Source organism: Malurus melanocephalus, unplaced genomic scaffold (genome assembly GCF_030028575.1).
Source record: "Malurus melanocephalus ecotype Western Australia unplaced genomic scaffold, MMel_1.1 scaffold_179, whole genome shotgun sequence".
Lineage (NCBI taxonomy): Eukaryota > Metazoa > Chordata > Aves > Passeriformes > Maluridae > Malurus > Malurus melanocephalus.
Window position 1 is genome coordinate 266578 of NW_026623411.1, and position 27413 is coordinate 293990.

At 39.6% G+C, this 27413-nt stretch overlaps 1 protein-coding gene across 1 annotated transcript in view; it reads left to right on the forward strand.

The window, feature by feature from the left end:
• The first annotated feature begins 305 nt into the window (after positions 1-305).
• Positions 306-27413, forward strand: part of DIAPH3 (diaphanous related formin 3) — a 199585-nt gene continuing 172477 nt past the window's right edge. The window contains exons 1-4 of the mRNA XM_057372834.1: positions 306-737; positions 12723-12755; positions 21760-21933; positions 25366-25470. Of these exons, the coding sequence (XP_057228817.1) occupies positions 588-737; positions 12723-12755; positions 21760-21933; positions 25366-25470 (462 nt within the window). The 5' untranslated portion in view covers positions 306-587. The remainder of the gene's footprint in view (positions 738-12722; positions 12756-21759; positions 21934-25365; positions 25471-27413) is intronic.

The following is a 27413-nucleotide window of genomic DNA, read 5'->3' on the forward strand; positions in this document are numbered from 1 at the left end:
ACAGGTGAGGGACCCGCCCCCTGTTCCGATGCTGAACAGGCAGGATCCAAACAAGGGAGGTGAGGAGGTAAACCCTCCCTTCCTCCGTGTGTGTGTTCCTGRAGGCGGCCGTACCCCATCCCGGTGGATGGACTGTCCCGTTCCCGCGGGCGTTGCCCTGGCGCGCGCGGGGCGCGGGCGGCGCGAGCCGCTGACGCACCGGGCTGGGCGCCGATCCCGCCAATCGCGAGGCGCCGCTCCCGCCGAGCCGGCGCCGATTGGCCGTGGCGGGCGCTTGGGGGCGGGGCCGGCGGTGGCGGGACGGTTCGGACGGCGGGACGCTCCGGGCTCCGCCGGGCGCGGCCGTTGGGAGCGCGGCCCCGCGCGGCTCGGGCCTGGCGGGATTAGGGGCTTCTCCTCGCTAAATCCTGCGCTGCGGTGAGACAGCGGCTTTAGCGCTGAGCCCCGCTCCTCCCCCCGCGGCACCCTGCCTGGCCAGCTAAGCCGCGCTAATCGCAGGCGCCCAGCTCGGCCGGGGCCGCCGGGCCTGGGCCCGATCGCGGCCCGCGCCCCCCCTGCCCATCGCCCTTCCTCGCCCGAGCGCGGCCATGGAGCCGCCGCGGCCCCGTCACTGCGCCCCGTCCTCGCCGCCGGGGCGCGGCGGGCGGGAGAACAAGGGGCTCCGTCGGAAGGGCGCGCCGGGGACCGGGAGCTCCTGCGGCTCCGAGGAGACGGTGGACAGCAGGAAGCCCAAATTCGTAAGTACGAGCCGGTCCCGTGGTGGGGCTGCCAGGAGTGGGTTCTGCCGGGCTTGTGCCGATGGGGCCCGGCCGGGCGGTGACACCCCCATCTCCCCCCCGCCGTTCCGTCTGGGGTCAGTCACTGCCTGGAGCGCCCCAAGACGGGGGTGCCGAGTGGCACCGTCACATTGAGCTGGGCTTCGAAGGCTGATCCCTCCTGCTACAGCTCGCCTCTTCCTTGGCCGTCTGAAAGGATGCAGCAAGTTTTCAGGTCTCTCCCAAAAGCTTCATCATAAAGCTTTATTGCCTTTATTTGCTGCCTGATGGGTGTGGGTGCAATGGGAGCAGAACAGACTTCCAGCTCTTGAATGGTGGTACTTCTAATAGGACTGTCGTGTTTTTAGATGGGTTTATTTTTTAACTTTAGTGGAAAATTCTRCAGTGGAAAACCAGGTCTTTGAATTTAAAAAACATAATAAATTTTTCTGTAGGGCTGCTTTTACAACCTTTTGTTTAGCAGCCAAGAAAGTGGGAAACTCGATATGGCTAATAATTGTCCACAATGTAATGTGTCTGCAAGATGTGCTCTGACTAAAGACTACCGAGAAATAACCAGTKTTTGTTTGGACTTGATGAAAATTCYRAACATKAGAGCTRGRACTGACATTTACTCTRCAGGCCTTGTATCCACAGAATCAGTTGGGTTGGAAAAGACCTCTGGAATCATCAAGTCCAATCTGTGSCCAAATACCACCATGTCAGCTAGATCATGGCACCAAGTGGCACGTCCAGTCTTTCCTTAAACACTTCAGGCACAGTGACTCTATCACCTCCCTGGGCAGCCTGTTAAAATGTCTAATCACCTTTTCTCTGAAGAAATTCCTCCTAATGTCCAGCCTAAAACTCCACTGGTGCAGTTTGAGACTGTTTCCTCTTAACCCCGTCCCTGGCTGCCTGGGAGAAGGGGCTGGCACCCATCTGGATACGCCCTCCTTKCAGGTAGTTGTATCCAGCAGTATCTGCCACATGCAGAGCAGATKCATCTCATGCTCTTATTTAGGTGATGCATGTTGATCTTTGTTCAKCTCTTTGAGCCCACCTGCTCTAAAATGTATTTATTACTTCAGTACAAAATAGATACCGTAATACTTGTATTAGACTATTGATTCTRAGGTGTATTTGCATAATATTCAGTACTTGAGTGTCTGGCCCTTGTGACAGGTCCAAAAAAATTAGCCAATAAGCAATATCAAACTGTAGGCTGGCCAGACCTGTTCTGGAAGGTCACAACTTGCTCCTGGAATATTTTTGTTAGTTAGCTGCACTCTCCTTGTAATGTGGCTGCAGAGATTGCTGTTTGAAGCATGCCCCTATGTCTTTTTCTACACGTTAGAATGGGCATATATGAAACTGACCATTTGCTTGGCTTCCTAAATCGCTGCCTATCTACTGGGGACACATGCATTTTAGTCATGCAGGTAACATGGCTGGACATGTGTAAGGCTCAAAAAGACTCACTCAATGAGGCTTTTAAAAAGGCTTGTGGTTTTTCCTGCTTTTTTTCCTGTGGTTTTTCCTAACTCTGAGTTAGATGCATGGGAGAAATAGGAACAAGATATTCTCAAGTGGTCAAAACAACAAAAAAACTTTACTGGCAGCCTCAGAAAATCAAAGAACTTTGGTAAAAGGTTTAGTGCAACATTCAGTCAAGATAAAACACTTCTCAAAGCATTAACTAAGCTATTTGACTTGGCAAACTTTAAGYCCATTTAAATTTTAAGTTRCTTAAAAATTCCAAGCRGGAATTAGAAGAAGAAAGAGAAAGATAGAAAAGATATAGAAAAAGATGCATACTGCTACCAGCTCCTGGGTTCTAGCAGCTCAGCTGATGGAAATTCCTAGGGGAGGTAGGGTCAAGACCTGTGCTTGTCTCATGTTCAGCTTTTAATATGCCTTTGCCTTCCTGGGCCTTTCCCTCATGTGGGCCGTGGGACTCCTGTTCATTTGGCCATTCATGATGTGGGTTAGGGGCTCCAGGGCTGGGGTGTGGAGGCCTTACCAGGGCAAGGCCCAAACTGCCGCCACTTCCCCCCACCCCCCAAAAAAGAAAAAAAAAAAAAAAAAAAAAAAGTCTTGACACCATTTCACAATATGCTTTATTATATGATCTGTGAGGAGAAACCTGTGTGGTCTGTCCACTGTAAAAGATTGGGTAGTGTTCCTGGTGTACGACCTGAGGGTTGGATTATTGCTTTGGTGAATGAGAGACATGGATTTTTGTGTGTTTGAAACTGACAAGAGCACTAGGTCAAGAGGTTTTTTTTACTATTGATACTTTAACTGCCACATTATTATACAGGTAAGATATTGCAGTGGCTTTCATTTTTYCCTCTAATTATATGTTAAAATAAGTGGTGTGTTGCCATCATGKTCAGTTTTGCTAACCATGTGTTAAAATGGCAGCACAATAGTAGGGAGTAGAACACTGACAGATATGTGATAAAAGCCATTGCGTTTTTTTTTTTTCTTAGATCAAATCTCATATTTTCAGTGAAAAAAGGCCTTTTCTTTGGTGCAGGTGGGCTTGTTTGGTATACATCTAGACTTTCCAGGCTATGCAAGGGTGACTTTGGGAATGTTTCAATATGGGCATCAGCTGACAGTTTTTTTGAGGCCACAGTGTTGAAGTCACATCTACAGAAAATGAAGGGAGTCGAATTCAGGGTTCTCACTCAGTGTTATGGGGTACATAATCATCTTGTAGGTAGGTAGGTTTTGTTTTCTTGTAGGTATGTGTGGGTTTTGATAATTTTTTTTGCCTTCCCTTCCCCTGCCCAGCTTCTCTTTAAGCAGGGATAACTGAGAAAGTCCTTAATTCATGAGAATTCTTTGTCAAACTGCAATTTTCAAAAATATTTCACCCTAGACAATTGTCCTATTTTTCATCTTTAAATAATCTCTTAAAGTAAAATTGATCCTTGAGTATTTATAGGGACTGAAGAATCATGGGTTGAGCATGGACGGTATTCTAGGTGTGCCATTAACTCACTTGGCAACCTTACTGCTCTCTCCAACTGCCTTGGAGGCTGTAGTAGGGTGGGGGTTGTCATCCTCTCTAAAGTAACAAGTGACAAGACAAGAGGAAAGGGCCTCAAGTTGTGCCAGGGTAGGTTTAGATTGAGTATTAGGTAAACTTTCTTCACTGAAAGGATGAGCTCTGGAAGAGACTGCCCAGAGAAGTGATTGAGTCACCGTCTCATAAGGTATTTAACAGATATGTAGATGTGGCACTTAGGGACTTGTTTAGTGACGCTTGGCAGTGTTTGGTTTATGGTTGGACTTGATCTTAGAGGTATTTTCCAATTTGACTTGTTTGCATCTAAGTCTTCCCATAATACATCTTCAGTGTAATTCTATTAGTTAAATTAGTTTTGTGTCCGAATGCGTAAAGCCCRCCTCTCACCCCTTTGGGCTCTCTGTAATCCAGTTTTAGATTTAGCTTTTGCCTTTTTCTGTATTTGGGGTGCTTAGAGTGCCACACCTCATGTTACCTCAGTTATGCTTCTATCTTTTGTACGTTTGTCAAATTAAATTAGCTGTTAGGTTTATTGATCTCAAGTAATTCAGATTGTCAGTGTAATATTTCTCAGTGTGCAAGGCTTGAAAATAAGTTCCAGGTTGTACCCTTCCAGTCAATGCAACGTATTGATCTGTCATGGCAGATATGCTAATCTGAAAAATAATTTGATTCCCTGACAAACCTTGAGGTGAAATCAGATTGCTGGTTGACAAAGGTGACATCATTAACGTGGACCTCCTTTTAAAATTTTCTTTTTCCCTTCTAAAGAAAATTCTTTTTTGACCAAGGAAAATACTGCTTTTTAAAACCCACTGTGTTTGAGGGGTGGAGCGGGGAGAAAGAGGTGTTAGAATCAACCACTAATTGTTTAGCCTGGTCAAATGAGGCCTTGAAGGACTCTTTCTGAATAAACTAGCTTCCCAGAAGGGAATTTAAGCTTCAGCTGTCTTGGTTCTTTTGAAGAATAATTTAAAATRTTTTTTAAAAGAAGTAATGACTCATTTTGAAGCATATACCAGCATGACTTTTTTTTCAGGACTTTTCCAAGTTATGGGAAGAGTGGGACTTTTAAAAGAGTAAAATAATTTCTATGGTACTGTGGTACTTCAGCATATTGAAAGCTCATGCATCTACCYTTGTGGTATAGGACATTGTAAAAATAGTAAATCTACTGAAGGATGGCAGATACTATACCTGTTCTCTATGTATACATTGACTGAGCAAGAAACTTCTGAAATTTGCTGGGGTAGGGTGGGGTAGAAAGCAATTGTTTTCCAGTTTCTCTCCTCTATTCCTCCCTTGCCTTAGAAATGTTTGGAAATCATTACACTAGAGTGCTAGATCATGTGACTTCCAATTGCACTTTACTGATACTACATCTTGTAGACACTAGTCCTCAAAAGATCAACTTCAATTTCTAGCTCAAATTAGAGGTGTTTCTATTAATTTTCAGTATACCACTGACCTGACTTCAATGACTTTCAGGTTATGTTTTTGATTAAGTTCTTTGTGAAATTTATGAGTCAAGAAGGGTTGCTTGTTTATACCAATCTGTTAAAAATAGACAAATTAACAGTTGCATTTAACAGTGTCTATAAATCAAAGAAAGATGTAGTTAAGAGGAAAAACACTTCCATTTCTCTGGCATAGAGTAGAAAGGTAAGACCAATCTGTGTCAATATCTTTAATTACAAAGTGACTGAATTATTGCTGCAGTTATGCTGCAGTGTAAGACCTTGAATCTAAATTAGTCTTTTAAAGAAATGATTGCTGAACAGATGTTACCTAAAACACTTTATCGCAGCTTTGTAAAATTGTAAATTCCTCATGCTGTTATTTTTGTTGGCATGAATTAATGCTGTGGGTTATGATATTAAATTTTAGTGCTGTGTTCTAGCACTTTGTTATATGATCTTACCTGTAAGCACCGATTTTGAGTTTAACTCATCAATGCCTAAAGAATATCACTGTAGAACCTGTCATGTTAGGATAATTTTGCCCCTGATTGCATTTCAGACTGCTTTCTGAGCAGCAGAGAATATGTGATAAAGCCGTTATCTAAATGCTGAAGYAGTATATTGGAAATTAAAAGCGAGAAATGCTGTGCAGTTTGTGTATTGCGCTTTCAAACTGAGGTAGCAAAATTACTGAGAGAATATTGTTACAAAGGAGATCCTAAAGTAATAGCACTCACTGTAATCATCCAATTAACATTTCTCTTAGTCTGTAGGTTTCTTCAATCGTTGATGTGGTTTTCTACTTGTTTTTCTCCTGGAGAATAYCCTTTGAGGGAAAAACCAGCTAGTGTTGAATCTTTTTTTGGTGATAAAATTAATGGCAATGCATTCTTGCTCACTTTTGAGTTTACAAAGGTGCAGAGGGGATTATGTGATTATATGTACATCCCTAGTCTTTGTTTGTCTTGTTTCAGTGTTCAGGCATAAGCTGGCTGGTTCTTCTTGCTTAAGCCCTTTTTTCAATTTTTCTTTTTTTTCTTTTGTCATAGCCACATCCAGGCTGTAAGCTCTTTGTAATGTATCAAARAAGCTGTATGAGTGTATGGTGGTTTGGAGGGTGTGTAATATGTGGGTTCATTTCTTTGTTTTCATCTCCAAAAAAGGCAAAAATGAAGATCCCAAAAGATCTGAGCGGTGGTGTCGTGGGTTTAAACCTGATTTTTCYCTATCCGAGTCATGGCACCAAAAATGTCGTGGTTTGTACTGGGCCAAGAGCACCCACAACGTTYTCTCCCTTCCCACCGGAGATATGCTCCAGAAAATGGTCAGACAGGCTGAATAACTTAAGCTGCAAAATAGATTTATTACTAAAAACKACTAAGAATACTACTGCACCGGGAGGGGAAGAGAGATAGGGAAAAATTTACAAGGAGAAGAAAAATAAAAATGGACATTTTAAGACACCTGTTATCCTTTCCAGGAACCCGTCTSTTTTTCTCAGGTCGTCCCTCTCCACCGCYCCATGTCTTCCCGCACACTCAGGGGACAGGAATGAAAGTCTAACATAGATCAAACCACTCATTATGGTTGTTGTCCAGCATCATAGGAGGAGCGTTCTTACAGCTCTAAGCTGTGGAAGGTCTTTTCCCAAGAAACAGTCAGTGTATAACTGCTGGTGGCAAGGGAGTATTTTCTTTACCTCATAGGAGAAAGGAAAGAATGTTCTCCAAGGCCAAACTGCGTTGTTTTGGCGGCRTAAGACCACTATCACAAATCTCCTGGCAGAACRCAGCTTCTTCTAAGCATCCACTTTTACTTCAGACATAGGGCGGGGGCACCTCTTCCTTCCCCACAGAACACAATTTCTTCTTAACATCAACTTGCTTCAAACATTGTGGGGGGACCAAGCTTCTTCTTCTTTTTTTGGCTCCTGATCAGTTCAGTCCAATCCTCAAAGGCCAGGTTTTTTTGTCCTCAGAGCAAGGTCGCTCTCTTTTCTATACAGRTCTCCTGTTGAAGAAATAGTCCTTTTGAGAACAGCTTGTTTTCTCCATATTCGAGCACCACAGCAACWGCACAGCAATCCATCCCATCTTCTCCTCACTGTGATCTGGGGTCTCCATTTTTTTCTTCTTACATCTCTTCACCCTCCTGCTCTGTTTTTTCCCAGTGCATGATACTAAYAACCTAGAAACTACATGGCGGCTGYGCTCTACCTTGTTTTGAATTATTCTTAAGTACAAGACCATTCGTCATCACAGAGGTGTAACCAACCTGTGCAATTGGCCCAGGCATGATGGGCAGCCTGTCCATCAACCTCAGAGCCATRATGGATTGGCTCTAAAACACAGGGGGTAAGGCTCCTTTTGCTGGARGAGAAGAAGAAAGGTTCTAGAACTTCCTCATAGGACCCATCTTTGTGGTTTCTTGGTCCCATCCCCCCACCACCAAAAATTGGACCGAGTAAAACCATAACAGGTGGGATTTTTAATCTTTTGGTAAATTGGAGTACTTCAAGGTGGTGGAAGAGATGTACATTGAAATTCTTGTTTAATTGCCTGACATCCTGTTACTTTGCATGCCTAAAACCCCTCTCATATTGGCAGGAGTATTCTTGTCTCTCTTCTACTTTTTATGATCTTTCTTCTACTATTTATGATCAACAAATCATATGTTGTTGGTCTTTCTCTCATACTGTCAATGTCCATCCCTGCCAGGCATGATCTAAGTTCAAGTACCAAACATTCTGTGTTTAAGCAACCTGCTTTCATTCAGTTAGATGAACAACATCACTTTGTGCTTATGCCGTGGTGAAAAGACCACTTGTGGAGAATGTAGGTGCTGCCCATTTTGGTAGAGGGCCAAAACTCTTAGCTGATACAAACTGTACTCAGTATTGTAGTAGGGTAGTCTTCATYGGTTCCAGGCCACACTGACCTGTAGTGCTGGTGGAAAAAATGCTGAAGACATGGCATCAGCATCCCATGTGAAAAGATGTAATTCTCCTGAATTCTGATCCTGTTTGCCTGAACTGCCTGTATGACATCGAGAGAGAATTTGGTCTATAAATATGCATATGCAAAGATAGGGAAATAGATGTAATGACACAAAAGATCAAACTAATACTGTTGATCCACTTAAGTGGGATTTGTCATTTCTTTGCTTTGCTTCACTGCTTCTACCTGGACTTGRCTGGGGTAATTATRTRGACAATGCCTCAAGTTATTAAATTCCATCCTGCAGATGAACTTCAAGTCTGTGCTGCTGTTTGAATCTGCAATATAAGATTATCATCTTATGTATGACAATAAGGTTCTTTGTTGTGAATGTATATGAAGTCAAATAGTATTTGGCATCTTTTAGCTGGGTAGTATGAAAGTTGCATCACACGTGGCTTCATCACTTGTGACCTTTTCAAGAGAACACAAGACTCTTTTTGTCTTGGGAGCGGTTGTGTTGTTGCTGTGCTTGCGTTGTGAAACTCAGCCCTTGTATCCTATGTAGCTTTCAGCTTCTGTTTAAGGCTCTCACTATCCTTGGAGTTTTTCTCTCAGGGTTTTGCCAGCTCATCAAGAACAGTGTACCACATGCTGCATGTGTGTGTATATCCTCTATCTTATGACATCATTGGTTATTTACTAGTGTGCCTGAGGGACATCATCTCCCAGAAGGAGTAATTCTATGTCAGATTGCTTGCTTTCTTCAAAAATGATACACCTGTACATTCTTTTAATTTGGGCTTAGCTTTAACTGAACTGCTTCTGGTCAATTGCAAAACAGAATGACCTCTTCCTCCATGTCCCTAAAAACTAAAGTTATCTTGAAGAAAGACTAAAGTTATCTTGAAGAAAGACTAAAAATTAAGTTATCTTGAAGAGTGCAATTTTAAAATTTAGCTGTTTATAGAAGCGTTTGTATAGCTGAAGACTAAGCAATAGTCTTCCTTCTGCTTTTCCAGGTGTAGGTACTATTGATAAATCTCTTCTTCTGAACTGTTCTAATTAACTCTTTAATGTTTTCATGCTTTTTTTAATCTCTCTGACTAGAAAACATGATGTCAGCACACTTAAAATATTGATACTTCATTTTTCAGTTTTGCATATCTACTCTCTACATGACAGAYTAGAAGAATATTTGTACAAAGCTCCTATGTTTTCAAAGCAATGGTTTTGTTATTGTGGAGTAGTTCATGGAAGGCACAGAATAGCATATAAACATTTTCATCCATTGCAAAGCAGTATTCTGTAAACATAATGTTTGTAGAGGTGACTGAATTTTATAGGATTTTTACTTAAGCCAGATTTATTTGCTTGTGGGCCTGTTTAAGGCAACCTGTTCACTTGAGCAGAATGTATCTTCTGTGAATTGATATATCTGCCCTAAGAATAGAAGTATGTCCCTGTGGTACTAAAGCACTCCAGCCTCTACCTGGTATTTGCCTGACTCTTGGTCTAGTTATTTTMCCCCTTACTAGAAATGTGCCTGTTTTATTTGGCCTGGGAAGAATAAAAATACACTCCTGTTCTTGGGTCACTAGCAGTCCTCTAAGTGAAATGCCATTAAAAGATCCAGTGTGGTAAGTTTCTTTGTTGTTGTTGTTAAGACCACATGTAATGTTCCACATCTCTGTATCCTTGAATGTTGTAGAAAACTGGTAAAGCTATCAACAGATTCTACTTTGTACAGCCTTTTCAGAAGAGAAGGACTTGGTGAGAGAGAGGGCAAGAAGATAACCCCACTTCTTACGCTTTAACTCCTCTGACTGAGAAGTATTATAACATAAAGTTCACTAAGTAAGTCTTTAGAGATGTCTTAGTCATTCACCCTTTTAATATTGGATTGCTGAAAGCGCTGAACATTGTGTTGTAGTTCACATGGAGCTCTTTATAAAGTCTCCAAATATGTCACCAGTGTTGATATTTAGTGCTGGTTCAGTAGATTCTTAAGAACCTGCCTTTAGCACTTACTTTCAAAGTAACACTCTACAACCTTTTATGAAAGAAATGCTGATATTTTTAGACTCCTGTACTCTAGGTATCCTGTAAGATGAAGACTTTGAGAGGAGACTTGTATCTGTATGTTGAGTTTGTAATACCATTATGGTGTTTTTAATTGGTTGCGTAGAAGTCTTTTTTCACTAATTCGTCAGATGACCTGGCTGTTTTGTGCGGTGTTCTGATACACAAAACAGGAAACCTTTCACCCTTCATCATAGTAAATTGCATTGCTGAATTTCACAACTTAAATGAAAAGTAAAATACTGGCTTGAACTATCCCACCAGCTTCTATMTTTTTCAAAAAACAAAACTTAAATCTGGAATTGCCTGGTTACCTGCATGAGGATGGTATCTTGTATGGAGCAGTTGCAAAACATCCAACACCTGTTCTTAAGTGGAAATGAACCTGATATTGTTGCTTCCCTGCATTTTTTTATAGTGGAATGTACGTGAATTTGATGTGAATATTGAATTTCTACTCAAAGCATAGAATGCAGGTGGTTTTCGTTCTAAGCAGATTATGTAATCTCCTGCCATGCTAGAGGAGCTCCATGATGGTATTTGTGCATTGCTTAAGGCTTAGTGATTTAAGTCATCTGTATGAAAAAGGAATACATTTTTATGTTCTTCACTCCCTAGTTGCAGTGTCAGACCATATGTTAGTGTTTTCTCTTGCAGTTTCGCTCACTTAAAGATAGAAACATCATACCAAACCTTGCTAAATGCAAAGTCATGAGCTTTTGCAAATGATGCCAGTTAACACTCTTACTGTCATTGAAGCTATTCAGCAGTATGGGAAAAACAATAATAAAAGCCAGCTCTATAGCAGTGTGTGAGACAAACATCCAATCTGCCCCTGCAGCAAGAGAACACCAGAGAGAAGACTGGGATACAGATCTTTGGTCTCCTGGCTGGATTGAAATATTTTCACTTAGTTGTTGTTTTGWTTTATTACAGATCCTATTAGACCATAGAATGGAATTGTCATGAAGGTTCAGTAGTGACCTAGCTCCTTTTATTTCAATTTGTTTTTTGATCGTGGAACTTAGTGTGTTACTGAATACTGTGTTTCCTCGTACCTCATTTGTTTTTTAACTTCATAACCATTTATCAGACACTTCTTCCTTAGTTTCTTAAAAATATTCAGACTAGAGCTATTGTGTGATAATGTCTGACTTAACACAAATTGTTCTTTAATTCTGAGGGATGAGCCAGAGAAGATGTCAGAAGTAATGATTATAGAATCAYGGAACCATTAAGGCTGGAAGTCTCTGAGATCATCRTTGTTAACTAGCACCACCATGTTCACTGCTAAATCCAAGTACTACATTTCTGCATGCCTTTTGAACACTTCCAGGGATGTTGATTCCACCACTTCCCTGGGCAGCTTGTTCCCAACCCTTTCAATGAATAAATTTTTTCTAATATCTGAACCTCCATTGGTGCAACCTGAGGCTGTTTCTTCTTGCCCTATTGCTTGTTAACTGGGAGAGGAAACCGACCCCTACCTTGCTATAACCTCCTTTCAGGTTGTTGTAAAGAGCGATAGCCAAGTATTGTTGACTTGGTGAAAAGTTTCCAAATCTGGTTAATTAGGATATGGTCGCTTATAGTTACTGTAGCTGTTGCCAAGCTTTGCATACTAGGCAGAGAGCAGAGTCTAAAAGGTAAGAGCCTATCTCACTAAATATGTGACTTCACATTCTTGATGGTTTCCTGCCAAGTCTGTTCTCAGCCTCTTCATAAAAACATACATGGGATGCCTGCAACACTAACTCAGTATTCTGAGCTCTTTGGTTTTGTGCAAGAGCAGTACATCCTAGGACTTGCTATGTTTGTAAATGTGCAGTGGAGAGCAAATGTTGGTTCAGGAACTACCATTTTGAGTGGTCTATGGAATTTTTAGATGTTACTGTTATTGAATGCTAGTTCAGTTTCTGCTCACAACTTTGTGCTCTGCTTGCCACAGAGGCACTTCTTGAGACTTTTACAACATTGTGAGTAGTCTGAGTGAGTCGGAGTCTTGCAGTTTGACAGATAGTTTTGAACTTCTGAGGAACTCTGTACTCTTCTAATGGGTTTGAAATCTCTGRGTGATTTATTGTGGGTGTCCCCCCAGCCATTTTGAGAAGGCAAAATCTAATAGGTGGATTATGAGAAGGTCATCTGTATATTTAGCTATAAAATATAATTTAGTTATAAAATATAATAAAATACAACCTGTTTCAAGCTGTGCTTGGGTCATATTTTTCCGATATTCTGCCGGATGATCAAATGAAAGATTTTTTAAATCTATATAACTTGCTGTGTGTTGTAAACCAAAAAGGTACMACTTGCCAAGAAACTTGCTTTATTTCAAGTGTCAGGGTTGAAYACTGTTTAACTTGCATGTGACTTTGAATAGAAGTAACTATAACTGGGCTTTTTACTGTGCAATTTTGACATGACTGCTTTCCTGTTTGATTTACAGCACTTAAATATCAAGACACTGACAGATGATGTGGTAAGACAACTTAAGTTTTGCTTTGGCTATGCTAAGCAAATAACCTTACTGCTATAGCAAYAGAAATAACTTTACTAATCCAAGAAACTATCTTAACTTTGAAGCTAATTTCGTTAATTGGCAAACTCTCACTGAACTGGTAATTATCTGTAACATAATCAGTACGAGTAGCAAAAATGTATGGATGGCTTTGAAGTGTGCTCTAATCACGGCTAAATGAGCCTGACACAGGTAATTGTGCCAATCTACTTGCAGTATGGTTGAGATATCTGTGATTGCATGTTTAATATTAAAGTGACTGAGGCTGCATGGCTAGCTTRAAATAACATGTTTAACAAAGTAACATTTGCTTGTGGAACTCGTTAATGCTTGTTSAAACCACGTTAGGTGTATTTGGTGTCATGCTTAACACCGTGTTTCTCAAATTTGATCAGAGATGAGGTTCTGTATCTGACCACAAACCAGATCTTTTTTCTTGCTCTTGAAGTTACCTATTTCTTTATCCATACTATTCTTTTGTAGATAATAGTATTTTTTTCTTAAAACGTATTTTTGCTAAGTCTTTGAATTTGCCTGGGAAGTAATGTTTTGTCATCAACTGTTGATCTACTGTTATGACTTCAGTGCTATGCAGAGTTCTTGCTGAAGTGTTGTATTGCTCCCAAGCCTTTTCTTAAAAATAGTGTTGTATGTGGGCGACCAGGAACTTTTTTTCTTTTTAAATTCAAGTATRTTAACATGTTGAGAATCTAAAATGCAGACTACTTTCCTATATTTGAACTGGATTATTTGTGATGCTGATGAATTGTCTACTTTTAGTGACAAATCCTCATTAAGTTCAGAAACACTTTGCTTTTTACACTATCCACATGTGCTTCTTTTAGCTTGTTAGTCTCTGCAAAGGTGGCAATAACATCCTTGCTTCAGAAAGGAGTGGAAAGCAGGTAACTGAGACACCTGTCTCAAGTGCTCCACATTCCAAGAACCACAGAATCATCAATGTTGGAAGAGGTCTTCAAGATCATGTAGTTCTACTGTCAACATAGTACCACCCTAATCACCCCTAAACCATATTAAGTGCTAAATCGAGATGCCTCTTTAACACTTCCAGAGATGGTGACTCCATCATTCCCCTGGGCAAATTACTCCAATGCCTAACCACTGCTCCAGGGAATTTTTTTTTCTAATGTCTGATCTGAACCTCCCCTGGTGCAACTTCAGGTCATTTCCTCTCATCCTTTCACTCAAGATTGTGGAAGAGGCCACCCCCCACCTTGCTAAAATCTCCTTTCAGGTATTTGTAGGTCTTTCCTGAGCCTCTTCTCCAATATAAACAGCCCCAGCTCCCTCAGCTGCTCCTCATAGTACTTGCTTTCTAGACCCTTTAACAGCTGTGTTGCCCTTCTGCTGGACAGCTCCAGCACCTCAATGCCTTTCTTGTAGTGAGCRGCCCAAAAGTGGATACAAGGATCAAGGTGTGGCCTCAGCAGTGCTAAGTACAGGGGGACTAGAACTGCCCTGCTCCTGCTGGCCACCCTATTGCTGATACAGGCCAGGATGCCACTGGCCCTCTTGGCCACCTGGCCACTGCTGGATCCTGTTCAGCCACTGTCAATCAGCACCCCAGGTTCTTTTCTGCTGGGCCATTTTCCAGCTGCTCTGCTCCCAGCGTATAGCTCTGCAAGGCATTTTGTGACTCAGGTTCAGAAACTGGCACTTGGACTTATTGAACGTTAGGCTGTTGTCAGCCCACCTATCCAGCCTGTCCAGATCCCTCTGCTGACCCTTCCTGCCCTCCAACAGWTCAACATTGTCACCCAACTAGTGTCATCTGCAAACTGTCTGAGAGGACACTCAACTCCTTCATCCAGATCATTGATGAAGACTGACACCTATACTGAGCCTTGCAGAACTGCACTTGTAAGTGGCTACCAACTCRATGTAGCACCATTCACTACCATTCCCTGGATTCAGCCATCCAAAGCGTTTTTCWCCCAGCAAGGAATGTGCCTGTCGAAGCCATGAGCAGCCAGTTTCTCCAGGAGAATGCTGTGGGAAATGGTGCGGAATTCTTTAGTGAAGTCTAGGGAGGAACCATCCACAGCCTTTCCCTCATCCACTGAGTGGGTCACATGGTCATAGGAGATCAAGCAGAACCTGGAGAAGGAGATCAAGCATATCAAGGTTGGTCAAGCAGAACAACCCATGTTGGCTCGGCCTGATCTTCTGGTTGTCCTGTACATTCTGTGTGATGGCACTCAGGATGATCTGTTCTATGGCTCTCCCTTCTACCTAGGTCAGTTTGACAGGCCTGTGGTTCCTTGGGTCATCTTTCCAGTCCTTCTTTTAGGTGGGCCTTGTATTTGCTAATTTCCAGTCAACTGAAACTTCTCCAGAGAATCAGGACTGCTGGCAAATGTTTGAAAATGGATTGGTGAGCTCTTTTACCAGTTCCCTCATTACTCTGTGATGCATCCCATCCAGGCCCATAGACTTGTGGGTGTCTAATTTGCATAGCAGATTACTAGCCATTTCCTCCTGGATTATGGGGGCTTCATTTGGCTCCCCATCCCTGGGAGTTGAGTTTCCTGAGTTCTCCATCCCCTCCTCTGGGAGTTGGGTTTCCTGAGCACAACTGGTTTTGGCATTAAAGACTTGGATAAAGCAGTCATTAAACACTTCAGCCTTTTTTTTTTGTCCAGATACTACAGTGCCTTCTGCAAGCAGCAATGAATGCGGAGTCTCTCCATAGCCCTGCTTTGCTGGCAATATATTCATACAAACATTTTTGTTGTTTGTAACAATGGGGGCCAAATTGAGTTCCAGTTTGACTTTGACTGTTCTACTTTTTCTCCTTACTTAACCATACAACATCCTTGTGTGCCCCCCAAGTTACATTACCTTCCTTCCAGAGGTGATACACTTTTTTTCCCCCCTTTCTTTTTTCCTCTGCTCTGAGCCATGAGTTCCAGTCTAAGTTCTCTGTTTAACCCTGCTGGTCTTTTTCTCTATTGGCTTGTCGCATGGCATAAGGGGACAGCCTTTAAAATTTCCTTCTTACAGTATGTCCRACCTTCCTGGACTCCTTTACCCTTCAGGGTTGACTCCCAAGAGACTCTGTCAGTTCATATGTTCAAGTGGCCAAAGTCTGCCTGCCAGAAGTCCAGAGTGGCAGTTCTGTTGATGTCCGTCTTTACTTTACTCAGAACTGAGAACTTCATCAATTTTGTGGTCACTGTGCCCAAAATGGCCACCACACACCACATCACCCGCCAATCCTTCTCTGTTCATAAACAGTGTGTGTATCAGGGCAATTCCCCTGGTAGGTTGGAAAGGGATTCACCTGCCACTCCGAACAGGGACTTACCTCAAATCTCCCCCATCTCTCAGGTCTCCTTCTGTCTGTTGGGGAGATTATCTTCTACTTCCTGAGATGCAGTTTGCTGGCGCGCCTGCCTCAGCTCTGGCAGAGAGAGAGAGAGTAAGACTCAGAAAGGTTAAGAAARCCTACATATTAACAGAATTTTATTAAAAGGTACCTTATGTAGACAAAAAATAAAAAGCACACTAAAATTCCTTATAGCATAAAATTATACATAAAATTATAAATTCCTTATWGCATAAAGTAGCAACTACTTTAAAKATTAGAAAGRCTGTATAATTTTCAGTATATAGAGAAACAAGATTCAGAGTGAAATATTTTCTGCACATTGAGTTGAGGATGTGATTGTGCACAGTCCTAAATTCTATCAATTCTAGATTGGTAAAATAATCTCTGAGAYTGAGCATATTAGGAATAAGAAGTCATCCTATCAAGGGGATTCTTCTGTGTATCTTGGTTTATGCAGGTCTTGGTCTTCCTAAAAGCTTTACTGCTAGTGTTGGAATTTCTCRCATACTGAGAAGTTAATCTTGTGGAGCAATTTGACTGTCAAAGAAAGGATATATTTTTTAATCTTCTGGAGCTTCAAGGAGGAAAAATATGTTAAGAGGTCTTTGACTCAGTCATTGGAAGTAACTTCTTTGATCTTCTGTGAAGTGTTATTGCTGGTAAGAGGGTTGCTTTAGGTTCTGAAGATACTGAAATAATTTGTTGCAACCCGGTTTGTCRTGTCTGTTTTCTATCCAGTAGCAAAAATAATTATTTGAAATGAAGAGACAGGATTTTTTCCACTTTGTATTCTCCTTTTGTTCCTTCCTATGTTAATGTTCTCCCAAGTCTTGGTTATGTGTCAGCATTAGGGTTTTACAGCAGACTTTCATGACTGAGCTGTTGGCTTCTGTGACTAAAATGACTGGCAAAATGTCTGGGAGATTGAGCTTTGCTGTAGTGCTTGGGCAGATTTTTCAGATTTGAAAATATATTTACTGAGTACATAAATAGCAGGCAGTCAAAAATGTGAACTTGAAAATAAAGGTGGCAGTACTTTTTGTCCTACATATCCATAAGGCAGAGTGAGAAGAACACCCAGAGAAAGAGCAAAAAGCTATAAGCAATACTCCTGGCTTTATGCCTTCACTCAGGAAATGAATATTTTGTACCTGCATATATTTAATGTCAGAATTCTGCTAACAGATTGTGCTTAGTGATCACCATCAATGTCTTGATGGTGCATATATATGTTTATATATATATATATGAATCTGTGTGTTTCTTCATGAGAATGTGAGTGGAAGAAAGAAGGCTATTCAATACTTCTAGTAACACRTTTTAGGTGAAACCATAATAAACCTGTAATGCCCTGTCCTCATAACGAGGTATCAGAAGTTGTGCCTCAGAAAGACAACCTATGGGGAGGATAACCTTCCTACATATTTCTTCCCTCCYTCTTTCCTTCCTTCTCCTCYAGGCTGACTATAGTAGAATTTGAGAATATGAAAGGTTTTGAATATCCTTCGAATACCATTGAAACCAACTCAATCCTTTTTCTGGGAGGCAGCATGTTGTTGTGTATAGTTGGGTCTTGTTTAAGGTCAGGCTCTTTACTAAGAACATCACCCAGACTTTTAACCAAAAGTTGGATAGTTTGGAGTGGAGGGGTGTGTGGGACTGAATGGAYCAGTGCCTAGGACAGTAGTCTGTGCTTGCACTTTACCCCTAGCTAGTGCATAATCCAGAAAAACTAGTAAAAGTTTTGGCCTTGGAAAAGATGTGTTGTCACCCTGGCAAGCCAGGAGGACCCGAATCGCTGCAATGTGTGTGGCCTACTGAGCCATATCCAGCACCATCCAGTGCCCTCAGGAGGGAAAAAAGGGTCTGAATTTCACAGTGCAATATCAGGTCGTCCAGCTGCTCCAGCCACTGTGACAGACACTGTGATTAATTCAACCCTGATCACAAACACTGCCACTAAAGCAGACAAACATGTACTGGTGTCACTTGCCTCTGTACATGAGCAGAAGAAACACATATAAAAATCACYCTTCAAAAAAGCTTTAGCAAAAAGCAGTCAAGGAGAACAAGGAGGTTGGAGAGGGTGGGGAGGATAAAGAATCAGGGCCATCACAAGGGCCATTTTTAATGCCATTACCAAGGCCATCACTTACAGTGATGATGAATGTCTTTTTATATAGGCATGTGCTGGATTTAATTTTTGAGGAATTTGTTAATATATTTTGATTTGATGTGTAATTAAGGTGTAGATGAGGGAGGTGGGGTGCCAGTGAATTAATACCTTTTGTTCCTGCATGCATAGCAGCTCTGTCGGGCGGTGATGTCTTGATAAGCTGTAGAGGCAACTATTAGTCTAGCAGTAACTAATCCATTAATTCTTGCATTATCAAGTGTGTAAGTTCAATGTATGGAGTTTTCTTATAATGGTATAAGAGGTCTTCAGTAAGATCAAAATGAGAGCACAAATAGACTTAATTCTAGGAACTTGATCAGTGTGATTGAGCCAGAAAGTTTGTATTGTGGATCTCTGTGAAACTTTGATTTTTCAGGGCTGTGGTGTGGGCATAAAATCACTTTTTWATTTCATGGGCTCTTGATGGAATAATAGTGGGCCTATGAAATAAACAAATAAAACTTTGCCAGTCTTRATGGTTGCCTAATTTTGGCTCATACGGATATTCTCATTGTCCTAAAGCACTCCTCCTGTATGGCACTATATGTATTCATTGTTAAAATAAATACGAAGAAATAGAAATAGTATAAAACCAAACCTTCTTTAAACTGCAGTGAAACTTTGTATCAAACGTGAGCWTAGTAATGGCTCCTTGGTGAGCCTGATTTAAAATGTTTTGGTGTAACATTGAAGATTTTTGAACTTTTTTTTTGCCATTTCCTCCTCTATGCACTTTCATCGCTAGCAGCATCAGTGGTAGATTTCATTACACCCAAGCAATGAAATTTCTGTTCTTCCTGTATAGTACTTTCTGTGGACCATGAAATTATTTGCCTGTATGGAATACTGAGAGGTATTAACTTTTCTGAAGTACTATCAATGTATAATTCAAAAGGGAAGTATATGTAGAATATCCACACTGTACTGCTGTGCAAGTCTTGTTGTGAATTCCCTTTTGTTAATGTATGGGAGCCTTCTTTTTAGACTGCATTGTTTTAAATTATTTAAAGTAATTAGTTTGACACATGTTTAAATGTGCTTATAATCCTGTTATCTCAATTTGTCTTACATATTTTGCCTGATCAAATATATTCCAAAATGTAATTTCCTCCTCTAGGATGAGTGCTATAGGACTTGGTGGATATGGAGCMTATGAATGTTGTAGCATAATGTGTAATGATGCAAAACATCTACTATACAGTCTGGCATTCAAAAGAAACTTAAGACCAAAACATAAACTTAAAATGGCAACAAGTGAAATATTTCTTTTCAAGGAGTAATAGGCTCTCCTCCCTGAATAAGGGCTGTCAGTTTCTAGTGGACCTCTGGGRCTATATGGGGTATTTCATGGTAGCTCTGCCTGTCCAGAGCTGCTTTTGCTTCTGTTGTGTGGAATAGGAGAAGGAAGAGGAGACACTTGGGGAGCACAGACTTTTAAAAGCTTAAAGGGTAAAAAAGGGACTGAGATTTTTTCAGGAAATATTGGAAAAGAAAATTAGGGCTCACTTAAACCTAATTTGTTCTCTGTTCACTGATTCATGGGCTGAAATCTGTTATTTTGGCCTGAGTGTCTTCCCTTTACACCTGCTTCAAGCMTGCATGTGAACCATCTGCAAATACACTGGCTTGTGTCTTGGGTTATGCCGTTTRTAGTGAAGATGTGGGGCATGGGGAAACTACTGGCTAGCTCATTTTTTGGAGGAGCCTGTCATCAGTGCTCTGTGAAAGACATTGCTTGAAAAGAAAAATCTCATATAATAGGATTGTTTTTCAACTCCAGTGTCGTCATTTCAGTATGAAGTCTGGCTTCATCCCCCCACCATGCTTACCATAGATTTCTGATTTTAAAAACAGGAAAGGAAATTGCTTTCTAGTCAAGATGTAAGATAGTTTTGCCACTGATGACTCTCCACTTCCAGTGATGTTACCCTCCCTTTTGCTTTTGTTGCATTCTTTTTTCTTCCTGGGTCTTGCCTATGTAATTATTCATGTAGAGTGTGCTTTTCTTCATTGCCTGCTGGTTTGATGTGACACGGAAGGGCCCCATCATCTTTGCTGAGMTCTTTTATGTTTATTCTATATTAATTTTCTGTTTTGCATGTTCTACAACCATCTGTGAGTGGCTTAGAATCTATGTTCCAAAAACTGTTTCTTTTCAGTTTTGAACAGGAAGAATTAGTCTTTATATTTTTCCTCTAAACCTCTCCTCATGGATGTCTGATAGTCAATTCTTGCTCTGACTAGAGTGGAACACTTGTACTCAATTTTTGCTACTGATTTTCTTTACTTTCTCTGGTCTTAATTCCACAGATGGTATAATAATTTTACTTGTCATTTAGGYTGGTAACTGATGTACTTGTCTCAAGATACTTATCTTAAGGATATATTGAAGCCTCAGAATATTTTTGCATAGCATTCCAARACAGAAGTCTGTTGATACGGTTGAAATCTTTTCCAAAATCTCTTATGCATCAAATGTTACCATAACTTTCTTTTGTGTTTTCAAGTGTGATGCTGCTGTTCATAACTGTTCAAAGGGTTTCTACAAAGATGAAGATGTAGTGCATCTCATTACGTGTCAGCTGCTTGTGCATTCTGTTGGTCCTTGCCTATGTACCTTAAAACACACAAGCTCTAGCAATGAAAATGTTTCATTTAGTGACTCTTAATCAGGAAGTTGATAAATATCTAACCAGTTAAAAACCTCACAATGCTAACTACTTTTCCAAAGAATGCTTTTGACTTTTGAAAGGGTAATGCTAGAAAAATTGACGTGTCCTGGGGTTTAGTCGTAAGGATCAATCATGAAATCATAAATATACCCTATGTAACTTTAATAGTGGAGTCTACAGTTTCTCCAAAATGAATTTCTAAATAATTGGAACAAAGGCACTAAATTTTGTATAGCATGAGGCAAATAGGAAAATAGAACCATGTCTTAGTTACACTAACTTGTGTAACTTTCAATAAAAAAGTAGTTTCAATAAAAAAGTAGTCTTTCAATAAAAAAGTAGTTTCTTTGCCTGTCTATATATTCTGTTGCCATGTTAGGAGTACAGCTGTTTCAGAGTAACTAAAACCACTTTAAAGCTATACTTCTGGTAAATAAGCCTGCTTTCTCATATTCTACATGTAATGCTTGGAAAGAAATCTTCATAAATTGTTTCATACATATCTATTTCTCCAAACTTTCTGTAAAACTCTGATGTTTTGCATGATTTCTCTGTAATGTAATGGAATTCTGGTYGGTTAACTCAAGTGTTAGGCAGCTGACAATCATACGTATCTTTAGAAAAACTCTTTAGAATAAGGCAGTTAAATAACAGGTAAGCTACCACAGAAAAATAAGCATGTTTAACTTCCAAGAGCTCCCATCTTGATTAGGATTATAGAGAATGGAAGCAGTATGTGAAATGTTCCACCTTTTGTGTTTTCAGTTGGATCGATTTGCCAGTATAAGAATTCCAAGAAGTAAAAAAGAAAGACCTCCTCTGCCACATATGAAGCAGTCACATTCTACAGATTGGTCATCCACACCCATGGACCCAGAAGATTTTGCTCCAAAACCGCTGTCAGAAAGAGAAATCATAGCACTGTTCGAAAAAATGATGGTAAGAGTCTAACACTTTCTTTTACTTAAAGAATGTGACTACATGATAGGTGGAGCACATATTCTTTTGTGCATRTATTCTAATCTTTACCTTTATTATCAATATTATTGTTGTTTTGAGTTATAATTATGTGGTTATTTAGGTGTTTCTTAGGGAATAAAGTACGAAGTAAGATTATTCAACACATTTTGAGGAGGAACAAGAAATGGGGGATCCTGCTTCCTTTCAAGATGATCTGAAACTTTTACAAAGATATTTGATGCCTTCAAATGTCACAGCAGCATTTTGTTCTGAATTTATATGCCATGTCACTCTTGCACAAAAAGATTTGGCTCCAAAGCAGCATTTGTCTGCAAATGCAGCCTCAATTTTGCTTCTTTCCTTAGCTGTCATTGTTAGTTCACTACAAAAGAGCAGTCACAAAGACCATGTGACATTGGTGGCRCCTCAATAGGTTGAGCTTTTTGTCGTGATGATGACATTTTAGGCAATTGAAAACTAAACATGGAATGGCCATGAGAAAAGAGTGACTGAAATCAAAGAGCACAAGAGAACATTAAGAAGGAGAATGATGCCTAGATTATTATTTCTTTCTTTGCCTCACAGCAAATAGCAAGTAACTCTTGAAACACAAAGGGACTACCAGGGCCTGGGATGTGGAGGAAATGTACTATGAGAGAAATACCTTTATGGAATTTGTACTTCTTAGTACTCAGTGGTGATAGTTTAGTTTTCAAGAAGCTTTTGTAGAACTCTTGAGGACTATAATTGAGAGATAACATTCAGGATTTTTGTGGCTAAGCTGGTGAAGGAAAGAAATAATTAACTTTTTTATTTGTACTCAATTTTGCCTCACGGTTCATTTTTCTTGGTGTGCTTTGATGTCTTSCTTCTGTTAGAAATTTCACTGTAAATGGTAGTTGTTCAAATGTTAGGAAATGGGAGAATTTTTAAAATAAAACTTGAAGGTGTGCTTCCTTCCGCACACCTCCTCACATAGATTGTATTTCTCTGCAATCCCACAGATGTTCTTCTATAGGATAGTTTGATCTTATACTATGCCATAAATAAATGGAAACTTACAATAAATCCTCAGAAACCTACTTCTGTGTGTCTAGATAAATAGAAATACTTATATCCATGGATCCTGAAGTAATTAATTCCAATTTTAAAACTACTTTGCAAAAATGTGCAAAGTACTGATGACATCCRGATAGTTTGAATGCTTTCCTAGTTCCATTAAATAGCAATGCACTTAAACTTGTATTTGATAAGCTACTTTATCAGTGTTGTTTTATCTATAACATGAACTACAGAAAGGATTTTTCAGATTATCCACATTTGAATGGACTGGAATAAAGCTAGTTTAGTCACAGTAGATTACATTACTAATTATATATTGTAGCCTCTAGTTTGCTGTTCTGATCAAATTAAGTGATTTGGGGGCGTCGATTGGTGAACAATTTGAATGTTGTAGCCAAGCTTTTAGAACTAATTTTGCCCAAAAAGAAATACAATGTGTCAGTACTGAAGGGAGAAGTTTTTAAATTCTGAGGGTTTACTGAATGTCCTTCTTGGGGTTTTCCTGGATGCATATGGCTTCCTTCTCCCAATATTTTATGCAGTGGCTTCCTGTGTGGTTTTCATGGCAAAAATTATGGAAGAGCYCATAAAACCAGGCAGATAAAGCTAAACTCTCATTTAGCCCTTTTCATTTCTGTTCATGTTATTAGGAAAATATCCATGTGAAATGATGTATTCTTACTTTCTAAAGCAGTATTGCTCACCTAGAATAAATAAATAAATAMATTTCACTTATTTAAGAAACAAAAGGATGGAGCTGAAGTATTTTGTAAACTAGGCAATATCTGATGTCACCCTTTTATCGCTGAATACTTCTAATCTGTGTAAATCAATTGTCTTAACGATGCTTCATTTGTTAAAAACAAGGACAAAGAAATTAGTTTTTGCTGCACACACAGAGATATTGTTTCCCATAAATTAACCTACTGTTGTATCAAGGCTTATGGAATACACTTTGTGTTGACAGTTTTCTTAATTCTCGAGCGGTTTTTGTGTTTAGAAGCTACTTTTCAGAAAACGTAAAAGAGCAAGTCTGAAGGAAACTCCTTTAAACAGAAGAATGAACTTTGTAATAGGTACATGCGGAAGTAAAAAAATGCTTTTCACATTAAGTTTAGATTCACCAAAATTATCCCAGCTGAAACCAGGACAGGAGTCAAGCATTTTTTGCCAGAACTTCTCATAGCTTGGATTTATACAGAAGTGCAGAYGTTTCTAGGAATTGTGCTTGATTCAGTTCTATTCAGCATGAAAACTATTGAAAGACAAGGAAACTGAAGTTTTGGCATAGTATGAATTCTAAGGTTTGTCTGTGCTGTTTGTCTTTGATTTCTGACTAGATGAAATAACTTTGATATTTAGATGGTTGCCCACTGATTTTGTAGGATTGCTCCTGCCAAAGCTKATGGGGATTCACCTCATGAGTCTCAGCTGAAAATAACTGCAGTAATTCTTTCTAAGCTTGAGTAATGCACATAGTAATGCAGTATCTGCTTGTATATGTCTGTGCCAAAATTGTTAATAATTAATTTTTTTTTCTTTCTTAATTTTTTTTTCTTTCTTCATTTTATTCTTTATCCTACACTGTGATAGGAAATTCCATTTCTCACAGATGTGCAACTGATTACAATGATCAGAGCATTTCTAGGCTGGAACAGTRCAACTCCCAGTGTCAGAAATGTTAGTGACGTTTGGAAGTGTCACTTGAGTGGYTTTGAGTGTAGGTCTGTTTCAGCTCTCTTTGACCTCTGGACTTATGTTGGAGTGAATSAATTGCGATGGGGTTTTGATAACAGTTGAAGGTGTTGATTTACTCTTTAAAATTTGGGCCTTGCTTATTGCAAAGGTAAATATTATTTTGTGAACTAGTTTCAGTGCAAACAGATTCTGCTGCCRAAGCTTAAGTATTTGGGGACAGAAGAAGAGAATTATGAAACAAGTTAAAATTAAAAGTTAAAATTTTAATACGTAAAATACTGGTTTGAGTACATTTATAAATGTTTTGGGATGTATTAAATAATGCTTTTTTTGCAGTTTAGTGCATGTATGTGTGTGAAACTGTAGGTCTTTTCTGAGAAGAGTGTGTACTAATAATGGTTGTGTTGCACTTGTTCATCCCAGCATAGTGGACTGGTTTTTTTTTTTTCAGTCTAAGTTCAGAGGGAAGTTGGATAAGGATTTTTTATGGTTTTTATTAACATCTTGTGAAAAGTTGTTTGTATAATAGCTTTCAGTTGTCTAAGTTTGTGTTCTTGTCTTTTTTAAAGTCAGTTTCTTATATTTGAATCACTCTGCTGCTGTATGACATTTAAGATTGTTTTTTTCTTTATTTTTCCTCTCCCATTCTAGGAAGATATGAATTTGAATGAAGACAAGAAGATGCCATTGAGAGAAAAGGATTTTAATACCAAGAAAGAAATGGTGATGCAATATATTAGCACTGCTTCAAAGTCTGTAAGTAAATGACTTAATGCTTACATTATTTCCTGTTGGAAAAGTGATGCATGTCTATTAYATTCCTTTGACTTCTGTTTCTCGTAGTGCCCTTTAAAAATGCTTGTATCTATCTCATTACTTTGCAAGATACAATGGCAGACAGTCACTTGTACTTGAAATGTCTTCTACACACAAACCAGCATTTCTCTTTTGTAAAGGTATGGCTAAAAGTGGAGCTGGAAAGATTCTGCAAAAACTTCTTGCAGAAGTTGTGTGAGAACCTTTTCCTTTTCTAGCATTATTTAAAAATAATTCCTCAACTGATGAGTCTTTTTAATGCCTGACTTAATAACAGAATTCATGTTTGATGCTACATAATAGCTGATAACAAAATTGTTGTACACAAAACCAATTATTGTCCATTTTTTACCTATAGAGATAATGATTGGGTTGTTTTCAAGCAGTGCAAAGAGTTGTATATACGGGCCAGATTAAGGATGCAGTTGGCATAAGAAAAACTGCTTAGTTTTTGCAAAGTGAGAACTGACTCCCGTGCTAAATGCTGCATAGCTAATCCCATCCTCAGGTCTTCTGAGTGTTTTAGAATTCATATGTTTGAATCTTCGACTCTCACTGCTGAATGAGACTAGAGATACCAGTAAAAATTGCCTCTATGTAATTGTAATTCAGTATTGAGAAAATAAAACATTAATGATAGTTATTTAACTGAAAAAATTATCTTACTGTCTACTTTAAATGACATACCTTATTAGTGTAATACTCTAGCACTTTTAGGAAGGTAGGTATGCCTAGTGCAGGACTGAACTGCCTGGAGATAATTTTATTTAAGATGAGTTCATTAAAGATRCTAGTTCTTCTATAGCATAACAGGTTCTTAATATCAGAAGATTAGGTCTAGCTTATTTTTCTTTTTTAGAGCTATTGCATGGGAAATCAAGAAACTTCAGACTAGTAAATGTCACAATATTCTTGGGGTTTATCTGCCCAAAATACTATGGTGAGGGTTTATTTATCATTGACACCTCTAGCCTCCATGTGTATTTTAAGACCTCTGTTGTTAGATCTAAAAAATAATGTGATATTATGAGATGATTGGTTGTGCAAAGTAGCTGCATTCACATCTGTTGCTGGAATCATAGCATATTGATARTGGTGGTGATGTTAAGGCTCTTTTTGTCAAGTGCTCTTGTCAGTGTTKCCTGGCACTTAAAACTTGCAAAGAACTATATGAACCTATATGACAAAGTAGAGAAGAACCTATATGACAGAGTAGGTTTCATTTATCCTTTGCGAGTGCCATTTGCAATTTTCCTTTTGTCTTTGTATGTCATCACACTTGTGTTTCCGCAATGGAGCTTCTTGCACTAAGCCCAAGGTACTTTGTTGGAGAGGGCAGGTCTGTTTCCTCCCCAGAGCGGTGCTTTGTTTCCACACACTGTTGTCTTGAGTGTTTTCCTAAAGCCCCCAACAGCATTTTCTCCTTTCTGTTCCTTTCTTCTGCTGCTAGCCCACAWATTCTGGTTGCTGCAGTGGGAGATCATTACAGACCAATCCATTCAKGGAAACTTGTCCTTCCTGAACTCTGTTTCTGTGCTTGTGTCCTAACTGGAAGTGACATTCATCTGTTATGTAACTGGGAGAAGATGTTTCTGGACACATAGATTCAACTGTTTGATAAAGTAGTGCTGCAGATGATTTCAGATTAGTGCTGAAGCTACTGGGATGGGAAATTCCTTCTCTTACCTTTGAAAACTCTGTTCCTGGCATGCTCCTTCATTTCTCAGGTTTGTTGGAGGTAGTACCTTCTGAGTATAGAGAGAATAGTGCCCTCATACCACTCAGCTAACTTTTGGTGTACCTTGACTTCATGAAAGTGTTGCACTTTTCCGGAACATTTGAAATACCATGTAGCTCCTGACTATTGTGTGCGACTAATCCCA